This window comes from Equus asinus, chromosome 12 (genome assembly GCF_041296235.1).
Source record: "Equus asinus isolate D_3611 breed Donkey chromosome 12, EquAss-T2T_v2, whole genome shotgun sequence".
NCBI classification, from domain to species: domain Eukaryota; kingdom Metazoa; phylum Chordata; class Mammalia; order Perissodactyla; family Equidae; genus Equus; species Equus asinus.
This window is the reverse complement of record NC_091801.1, coordinates 38,253,269-38,264,559: the sequence shown is the minus strand read 5'-3', so window position 1 is coordinate 38,264,559 and position 11,291 is coordinate 38,253,269. Positions and strand designations below refer to the sequence as shown.

Sequence of the window (11,291 nt, the reverse complement as noted above, 5' to 3'; positions counted from 1 at the left end):
AGAAGCTCGTCAATTGAGCCCAGACCTGCAGGGAAGACCAAGCAGATGAGGACCAGGTGGACTGGTACGAAGTCACTGGTGACCTCTGGAAGACCAGTTTTGGAATAGTGGGACAGAAACCAGGTCTTAGTACCTTGAGATATGAAGAGAATGGGGTGAAAAGGTGGAGACAGAGGGTCGAGATTCTCTTTTTATGTCACCTGAGCTTTAAGGGTACCTGAAATATTTGTTGACTAAATAAATGAATGAATGGATACAACTTTTCTCCCCAGAACCAAGATGGCACATAAATTGTGGCTGAGGTCATGGGATTAAAATGGTAAACAAGACACTCTTTTCAACAGCATAGTTTGTATAAAAATATTTCCCTAATCAAAATCAATTTTCTGAATGGTTTTCCATTAATAAACATGCACAGTTTATTCCTGTAACTCCTTTTTAATGAGCTCCTATGATTTTCATTTGCACTTTGTTTTTTATTTTTGTTTGAAATGCATTCCTGTTTAATGGAGCCTGCAGAAAGTTAACTTGAGGCCCCATCTCTCAGTGGGGCCTGACTCGTATTCTTTGGAATTGAGGACCTCTTGGCTGTGCTCCACTGAGTTAGCTTCCCAGGTATGCCAGAGACAACGCTGACGTAGAAAGGAGTGTGTCCTGAAGTGAATTAATAAAAGGTCTACTTAAGAAAGTAACATGATAATAGAATATATGGAAGATAAAAATCCACTCAGCTTTCCACCAAAAGGACAACCAAACAGTTACATCAGTAAATATATTTCTAGTGAGGTTTAAATATAAAATTATGATTAAATTTCTTGCTTTTCTGAACCCAGAGCAAATTTGTCTTAGTCTATCCCTGTGGTTCTCAAATGAGAGTGTGCTTTGAAACCACCTGGAAGAGTTGTTAAAACACAGATTGCTGGGCTGCTCTTCCCTAGTTTCTGTCTGGGGTGGGGCCAGATAATTTGCATTTCTAACAAGCTCTTCAGCAATGAGGATGCTGCTGGACAGAACCACACTTCCAAAAACCACTGGTCTGTGCAAACTATACTATGCATTTTCATAATTTCTTTCCCTACTTTTCTGCTGTCCTTCAGAGAAAATGAGCCAAATTCTCATTTCAACACTACTGTCCTGGCTTCTGTCAGTTTCTCTTGTGGAAAACAAAAAATTTAAAGCTTTAAAAGAAGGAACAAAGTGAGGTTAGGAGTAACCAACCCTGAGTTTCCAATCTGCTACTCATTTTTAAGTGGAATGAAGGTTTTATCTTACTCAATAAGATGTTAGTGCCTCTTGGAAATAAGAGCACAATGGGGGCTGGCCCCAGGGCATAGTTCACGTACACCAATCCCAGGTGTGGATCTACACACTGCTCATCAAGCACGGCATCCCACATACAAAATAGAGGAAGATTGGCACAGATGTTAGCTCAGGATCAATCTCACTTACCAAAAAAAAAAAAAAAAAAAAAAGGAAAGAAAGGAGAGCACAACTGAAATCACACAAATGTGACAGAACTGTCTAGTGCTAAAATGCTGTTCTCTTTCAACTGCAAAACATTCATAAAATAAGTCTTGTCCCCATCAAAGTCTCTTTAATACTAGAAAAAGAAGGTAGTGGTCATAAAATGACAGGAAAAAATAACACTCACTTGCCACACAGATCGTTATTTTCCAATTTTTATTTTGTTTTTAAGTCAAAGAAGAAACAGTACACCTAGAGTCAAAACAATCTAAAGATAGATTGCAGTGCTTGTATTGGGATCTTTACAACTAAATTATTTTTTTTTCCTTTGCTTAATGTACTGACAAAAAGAAGAGACACAATATGGTATCATAAGTAGGGCATAATTTGACTGTGTGCAGAGCTGACAGGGCAAGTCATATGAGGCTCTAAATGAGCTTCTCACCTACTCTCCACTTGAGCAATTCCAAATACGTTAGGGCCACGTTGATTAAAACATTTGTAAGAACAAATTAATATTCGAAGAGGTACAAGCTGTAGATTTCTGCTTATCTTCCAGTTCTAAAAAGCAAAGATTAAAAATAAAGTTAAGACAGTGCTCAATAAATATTTTTAAATAAAATACATATTAGCTTTATGAGGGCTCAAATAAATAAAATCAGAAATGAAAGAGGAGAAATTACAACGGACACCTCAGAAATACTAAAGATTATAAGAGAATACTATGAAAAGCCATATGCCAACAAATTGGATAATCTAGAAGAAATGGATAAATTCTTAGAATTATAAAACCTTCCAAAAATGAATCAAGAAGAAATAAAGAATTTGAATAGACCAATCACCAACAAGGAGATCAAAACAGTAATCAAAAGCCTCCCAAAAAATGAAAATCCAGGACCAGATGGCTTCCTTGGTGAATTCTACCAAACATTCAAAGAAGACTTAATACTCATCCTTCTCAAATTCTTGCAAAAAATTGAAGAGGAGGGGAGGCTTCCTAACTCATTCTAAGACGCCAACATTATCCTGATACCAAAACCAGACAAGGACAACACAAAAAAGAAAGTTACAGATCAATATCACTGATGAACATCAATATCCTCAACAAAATACTAGCAAACTGAATACAACAATACATTAAAAAGATCATACTTCATGATCAAGAGGGTTTCATTCCAGGGATGCAGGGATGGTTCAACATCCACACATCAATCAACGTGACACACCACATTAACAAAATGAAGAATAAAAATCATAGGATCATCTCAATAGATGCAGAGAAAGCATTTGACAAGACACAGGATCCCTTTATGAAAAAAACTGAATAAAACTGGTATAGAAGGGAAGTACCTCAACATAATAAAGGCCATATATGACAAGCCCACAGCTAATATCACTCTCAATGGAGAAAAACTGAAAGCTATCCCTCTAAGAACAGGAACCAGACAAGGATGCCCACTTTCACCACTCTTATTTAACATAGTATTGGAAGTCCTAGCCAGAGCAATCAGCAAAAAAGGAATAAAAGGGATCCAAATTGGAAAGGAAGAAGTGAAACTGTCACTATTTGCAGATGACATGATTTTCTATATAGAAAACCCTAAAGAACCCACTAAAAAACTTTTAGAAATAAGAAACGAATACAGTCAAGTTGCAGGATACAAAATTAACATACAAAAATCAGTTGTATTTCTACACACTAACAGCGAAGTAGCAGAAAGAGAAATTAAGAATACAATCCCATTTAGAATTGAAATAAAAAGAATAATACCTAAGAATAAATTTAACCAAAGAGGTGAAAGATCTGTACACTGAAAACTATAAAACATTGTTGAAAGAAATTGAAGACACAAAGAAATGGAAAGATATTCTGTGCTGTTGGATTAGAAGAATTAACATGGTTAAAAGGTCCATACAGGGGCCGGCCCGGTGGCACAGCGGTTAAGTTCACACGTTCCACTTCTCGGCAGCCTGGGGTTCACCGGTTTGGATCCCGGGTGTGGACACGGCACCGCTTGGCATGCCATGCTGTGGCAGGCGTCCCACATATAAAGTAGAGGAAGATGGGCATGGATGTTAGCTCAGGGCCAGGCTTCCTCAGCAAAAAAAGAGGAGGACTGGCAGTAGTTAGCTCAGGGCTAATCTTCCTCAAAAAAAAAAAAAGGTCCACACATCCTAAAGCCATCTACAGATTCAATGCAATCCCTATTAAAGTTCCAACAACATTTTTCACAGAAATAGAACAAAGAATGTTAAAATTTCTAGGGAACAACGAAAGACTCTGAATAGCCAAAGGAATCCTTAGGAAAAGGAACAAAGCTGGAAGTATCACACCCCCTGATTTCAAAATATACTACAAAGCCATAGTAACCAAAACAGCCTGGTACTGGCACAGAAACAGACACACAGATCAATGGAATGGAGTCGAGAGCCCAGATATAAAACCACACATCTATGGACGGCTAATTTTCGACAAGGGAACCAAGAATATACAATGGAGAAAGGAAAGTCTTTTCAATAAACAGTGTTGGGAAAACTGGACAGCCACATGCAAAAGAATGAAACTAGCCCACTACTTACATCATACACAAAAAGTAACTAGAAATGGATTAAAGGCTTGAGTGTAAGACCTGGAACCATTAAAATTCCAGAAGAAAACATAGACAGTATGCTCTTCAACAGTGGTTTTAGCAGCATATTTTCAAGTACCATGTCTGACCTGGCAAGGGAAACAATAGGAAAACATAAACAAATGGGACTACATAAAACTAAAAAGCTTCTGCAGAGCAAAGGAAACCAGCAACAAAATGAAAAGACAACCTAATAACTGGGAGAAGATATTTGAAAACCATATACCTGATAAGGGGTTAATATCCAAAATATGTAAAGAACTCATACATCTCAACAACAAAAATAACAACCCAATTAAAAAATGGGCAAAAGATGGGCCAGCCCTGCGGCTGAGTGGTTAAGTCTGCATGCTCCGCTTTGGCGGTCCAGGATTTCACCTGTTTGGACCCTGGGCGTAGACCTAGCACTGCTCATCAAGCCATTCTGAGGCAGCACCCCACACAGCAGACCTAGAAGGACCTACAGCTAGAATATACAACTATGTACTGGGGGGCTTTGTGGAGAAGGAAAAAAAAGAAAGATTGGCAACTGATGTTAGCTCAGGGCCAATCTTAAAAAAAAAAAAAAATGGGCAAGAGATCTGAACAGACATTTCTCCAAAGAAGATATACAGATGGCCAACAGGCACATGAAAAGATGTTCAACATCATTAACTATCAGGGAAATGCAAACCAAAACTACAATGGGTTATCACCTCACCCCCATCAGAATGGCTATAATTAACGAGACAGGAAACAATAAGTGTTGGAGAGGATGTGGATGGAAGGGAGCCCTCATAACACTGGTGGTGGGAGTACAAACTGGTGCAGCCACTATAGAAAACAGTATGCAGACTCTTAAAAAAATTAAAAATAGAAATACCATATGATCCAGCTATTCCACTGATGGGTATTCATCCAAAGAACATGAAAACACAAATGCATAAAGATACATGCACCCCTATGTTCATTGCCGCATGATTCACAATAGTGAAGAGTTGGAAGCAACCTAGGTGCCCATCAAGGGATGGATGGATAAAGATGTGGTATATATACACAATGGAATACTACTCAGCCATAAGAAATGATGACATCTAGCAGTTTGTGACTACATGAATGGAACTTGAGGGCACTATGTTAAGTGAAATAAGTCAGAGGGAGAAAGTCAAATACCGTATATGATGTCACTCATAAATAGAAGATAAAAACAACAACAAACGAACACACAGAGACAGAGATTGGATTGGTGGTTACCAGAGGGGAAGGTGGGAGGGAGGAGGGGCAAAGGGTTCATTAGGCACATGTGTGTGGCGATGGATTGTAACTAGTCTTTGGGTGGTGAGCAAGTCATCTACACAGAAATCGAAATACATAACGATGTACACCTGAAATTTATGTAATGTTATAAACCACTGTTACCACAATCAAAAATAAAAAATCAAACAACAAAAACAAACAAAAAATCCATGAATGAAAGCACTAATGAACTGTTTACCTTTACAAAAAAAAAAAATTTTAGCTTTCTCAGAGATTCCAGAACATTGACTTCTAAAGGACACATTACTCCATTTGTGCTTGATTTGATCTTTTCCCACACACAAATAAACAAACTTAACTAGCTAAAAAAGATAGATTCAACACTAAACAAAATTCAAATAATAAAGGATTATTATTTATGCTTTTATCCAAACATATTATATTGTCTAGCCAGAAAGTGTTTGAGATGAAGGTAAAAAATGGTGCAGAACCTACACAAATCTGACTTCTGTCCTACAGAAGTTGATCAATCAGCAGACATTTATTGAAGTCTCCAGTGAACATCTTCATTTAACCTGTCCAGCATCCATTTCCGATGTAAATTTATCTTCCTAATACTCTTTATTCACTGTCTATGATGTTCATTAAGATCTTCTCTGGCTTGGTTTCAAGCAAATTTTCAATATATGACAACTTTTTGTACTTCAAATATCTCTGATGTCACTTCTCAATGCGCAAAATAGGCAGTCAAAAACCTTGTTAGCTAACTTAGTGTACATGTCCTGACCACTAATGCCGGATATAATGGCAACCTCAAAAGCTTACCATTTACATGCTTTGTAAACAACTTCCGAAGTCAACAAAACTCTCAGTGAGAGAATCCAAAACAGAGTCACACAACTAGTAGTTTAACTGGTTGATAATGCTGCTTAGTTTTATCATGAACCCATTGGGTCATTGCCATCAAAATCCACAGTGAGAGATTTCATTACTGTTCTGTTCACTCTTCCAGAAAAGAACTTTGTGGGACCATTTAAAGGTTCAACCATCTAAGCACAGTATTAAACCATCCTTGAGAGAATAATAGCCTTTCAACCCTAGTGATAAATCAGTGGGGAGCCAAATCATATGTTATATCACATTCATCCACCTCCAACAGTGATTATTAAGTGCTCAGAGGATACATGGCACTATTCTAATGACAAAATATTTTGGATGAAGGTAGAAAATGGTACAGAACCTCTACAAACCTGACTTCTTTCCTAAAAGGAAGTTTAGTTGATCAATCAGCAAACATTTAGCGAAACCTCCAATGGGCATCTTGTTTTTGCCTGCCCAGCATCCATTTCCCACTCTGCTGGCACAAAAGCCCACCTTTTCCTTTGGGGAACCACCCTTTCTCTGATTTCAGTGCATATATTATGGGAAGGGGAGGTCAACTGATCCCACATCCTGGCTCAAGACGTAGCCACATAACTCAGGCCCTGCACAAGACCCAAGAGAGTCTAATAAAGCCAATGAGCATCAGTCCCAGAGCTATCCCAGGATCTACTGCCAGAGGGAAGCTCTCCCTCTACTGCCAGAGGGCACAATTTAGGGAGCTCCTACCTGGAAGCAAAACCAAGACAAAGGAAAGCAGAGACAACACAGGGAAGGACAGATTTCTGATGATAAATTTGGGTACCTGATCCAACAAGACTAAATATTCAGCCAGACTCATCCCCGGGCATTCTTCACTACTTGAGTTAATGTATGAGTTAGGTTTCTTCAACTTGCAACCAAGAATTCTGACAAATTACAAGCAACCTAAAACCTGCATGATATTAGGCAAAGTGCCAAGGACACAAAGATATGCAACAAACAGTCCCTGCCTCTAAGAATCTTTTTAGCATCTAGTTGGAAAGATAAGACACAAACACAAAAAATAACTAGAAACATAAGGCTCAACCCAATGATAGTTTCGATATGAGTGCAGAGAAGGGAGACACCATCATAGGCTGCATAGTAAGCAAGATTTCACAATAAAAGAACATGGTGAGGTGGGTCTTGAAAGATGACTAGGATGTGGCTGCCTGGGGAGGACACGAAAGGACATTCAGAAAGGGTGAACTATGAGAGCAAAAATTCAAGAATGTGCATATTATGTTGGGGAAACATTACAGTATAAACAATAAATGGACCATAAAATGTTGAATCATGGACATCAGCAATAAATACATTAGTCCAGAGGTAAAAATAATTCATAAATGATTTTCTAATGATAGACACATTATGTATAGTGTTTTAAATCTACTCTTTATGAGATCATATCGATTAATCGGATTATAATGGCTAAGTGTTGAAATTGTGCTTGGAGAACTAGTGACAAAAGTCAAAAGCTAAATGAGGTCTTTTCCATTTCCATATAGTAGACAACCTTCTCATCCAACCAGTTATATTCCTGCCCACAACATCTCATCTGGAACTAAAAGGCTATCAAAATAAACCATGTTACATACATTTCACTCAGCTCCTGTTTAAGAAACTAGGAGAAAGAGTAGAGCCATGAGCCAAGAGCAGGAGGTTACCAAAAAATACACACAAACCAAGAACAAGTGGAGCCATAGAGTTACTCAGTTTGCTTTGTCCAGTTTCCCCATGAGGTGAAAAGTTTACACTAGAAACTATCAAAGGTATTTTCTATTTCTACTGTGCTTTTAGCCATTTCCCTTGTGTCATTAAGAAACTATACAGGCAAAATTTGAGTTGGCTCTTGTTGCAGGCAAGAATGCAAAGTGTCTGTGTCCATCTTTTGCCTTCTTGAGGGTATTATTTTTTAATCGGAGTAAAACACTTGAACTTTTTAGGAACTTATTTTACTAAAAGCCATTATCAGTTTTGTATTGAATATGGAACCTTGCTTGTGTTTATTCTCTAGCTTAATAATTACTATTTCTGATATAATATTTCTCAGAGCTATGAATTGTTTCCTGGAAATTTTACTGAGAAAAATGGACTCAACATAATTCCTTGGTAACATACTTTTCCATCTAGTGTCATTGGACTCAGCAATGTTTGCAGGAAAAAAGGAAGTCTCTAATACGTTACCCCTTGATTTCCATTTAAATTTCTATTTCCGCTTGTGGTATCAGTATGACATTTCTCCATTTGAATGAGCATGTTACAAAGGAATAGTGACACACCCTCTTATAGAGGACATCTCTCCACAAACCTCAATTAACAAAACCTCACAATTCTGTCAAAGATAATCACTGCTTTGGTCATTGTTTACAGATAGAAATTGAAACACTGAAAGATCCTTTTTGTCAAGCCAAAGTCAAAAGAGGAAAAGAAGTTGGTCTATGATTAGACATGCTTTTATTTTGAAAGTATACCTTTTAACAAAAAGCTTTAAAATGTGAAATGTTATACCAAATTCTAAGTTTTCACTCTTTACTATTGACAGTGAAATGCATTATTTCCTAAAGCAAATAAACATATGATTATATCCCCTCCCTATTTTAGGGAAAAGTAGTTTTGCACGTCAAGTTTAAATATGCAAGTTTACTAAGTTATATATTTGTTGAATGGTAGAATTGAGAAATTTTTTTAAAAATAACTCAAAATATGCCTCAGTGACAATCACTGCCATATTTTAAACTTTGAGAAATCAAAAATTATCAAAATATATATTTATATTACACAGTATAAAGTAAAGCTTTGGATAAGGTTTCAATATTACATGAAGCACAAAGAATAGGAAAAAAGAGCAAAATGGTTTCCTGTTTTCTTGGGAAAAGGTGTTATGGTAGGCATGACCGCGGTCCCCCAAAGATGTCCATGTCCTAATCCCTGGAAGCTGTGAATGTGTATATCACCTTAAATGGCCAAAGGGACTCTGCAGATGTGACTAAGTTAAGGATCTTGAGATAGACTGGTTATCCTAGATTATCCACAGGGACCCAATATCATCACAAGGATTGTTAAAAGTGGAAGAGGGAGGAAGAAGAGAGGTCCAAGTGATGCTATATGAGAAGGACTAGATGTGCGGATGCTGGCTTTGAGAATGGAGGAAGGACCATGAGCCAAGGAATGTGAGTGGCCTCCAAAAGCTGAGAAAATTAAGAAAATGACTTTTCCCATAGAGCTTCCAAAAAGGAATACAGCCATGGTGACACCTTGATTTTAGCTCAGGGAGACCCATGTTGGACTTCTGACCTACTAAACTGTAATAAATTTTTGTTGTTAAGATATCAAGTTTATGGCAATTTGTGACAGCAGCAATAGAAAACTAATACTGGTATCATGTTCCAAATTAACAAGACCATGAAAAGCATGACTATGACAGCCCCTCTCCCTGTTATGGAATCAAGGCACTTTGGAGCTAGAAGGGACTTTGGGTCTAATGCATTAATTGTCCACATAAGGAAACTAATCCAGATACAGTGAGAAGGAAGGTGACATTCCTTAGGCCTCATAGTTCAAGGCAGAGACAGGAATAGAATCTAAGTTCACTAAATTCTATATCAGTATTAGTCATAGTATGCTTCCCAGCTTCTTTCACCAATGTACGATTTTGATTATAGTTTAATAATAATTTGCAGAACTATTTGGAAGAAGGAAAGTTGTTGGAAAGTGCACATTTTCAAATAATGCATAGAAAGATATTGCTTTGCTGTTCTTATCTGTCTCCAACTGATGGCTAAACATATTCACTTGAATTATCTTTGCATCACTTGAAACTCAATATGTCTAAAATGAAGCTTGGGGTCTTGTCTCCCAAATCAGCTCCCTTTGGAATTTTCTGATTTTCTCCTTCACCCACCTCTGAGGTTTCTGATATCCAATCACTCAATAAGTTCTATCTTCCTTCCTACCTCATAGTGCTTCCTTTCCTTATACCTATATCTTATACCTTATATCCACAGTAGGCAACCACTCTAATTGGTGGTTTCTTTTTTTCAGTGTCTCTTTTCTTCAACCTCCACTAACCCAGCACAGTACTGTCAAATGATTCCTTCTAAAATATATCTTTCTTTATATCATTGACTTGTCCCCATATATTCAGTAGGACTCCATTTCTTAACAGGATCAAGTTTAAACTCCTTATTTTATCCTTTGACAAGTCCATAGAATTTGACCCCAACTTTTTTTATAATTTCTCCTCCTCCCACTCCAATCCACAAACAAGCTTAATTGATTCACTGCCCTATGAACATGATTCATTCTCCTCCATATCATTCTCTTCTCTTAAAATAACCTCTCTCTTTCCTTCTCCATGTACCTGAATTGTACCTATGTTGAGGCCCTGTACAAGTTCTAGCACCTTTCTGGGCACTTCCCAGGTCAGACAACCTATGGTGATCTCACCTTCTACTTTGAAGCTCTCAAGCAATTGGTCTCCACCACTCATTTGACATTTAGTTTATATTGCTAATGTTTTTTACATCTTCAGATTTTAAACTCAGCTTGCGCATTTAAACCATTTGTAACAAAATAGGCTCCCTACTTATTTGCATTGTACTTGGCACCCAGAGTTTCCTGCTTAAAGTAGACTGTCAAATATTTATGGAGTGACAAAGTAATTTTTTTATTAAGGTTATGAAAGTTAACATTCTTGTGAAATTACAGTTGTACATCCTTATTAGTCATGTTGTAGGTACACCACTTCACCCCTAGTGCCCTCCCCCCACCCCCTTCTCCCCTGGCAACCACAGATCAGTTCTCTTTGTCCATATGTTAACTACCACCTATGAGTGGAGTCATACAGAGTTCGTCTTTCTCTGTCTGGCTTATTTCACTCAACATAATACCCTCAAGGTCTATCCATGTTGTTGTGAATGGGACGACTTTGTCCTTTTTTATGGCTGAGTAGTATTCCATTGTACATATATACCACATCTTCTTTATCCAATCCTCAGTTGCTGGGCACTTAGGTTGGTTCCATGACTTGGCTATTGTGAATAATGCTGCAATGAACAT

At 37.6% G+C, this 11,291-nt stretch overlaps 1 protein-coding gene across 1 annotated transcript in view; it reads right to left on the bottom strand.

Annotated features, from left to right (window-relative positions):
• Positions 1–1,693: 1,693 nt before the first annotated feature.
• The window catches only part of LRRC69 (leucine rich repeat containing 69), a 139,454-nt gene continuing 129,856 nt past the window's right edge, over positions 1,694–11,291 (bottom strand). The window contains exon 9 of the mRNA XM_044744093.2: positions 1,694–2,025. Coding sequence (XP_044600028.2) covers positions 1,906–2,025 — 120 coding nt within the window. The 3' untranslated portion in view covers positions 1,694–1,905. The remainder of the gene's footprint in view (positions 2,026–11,291) is intronic.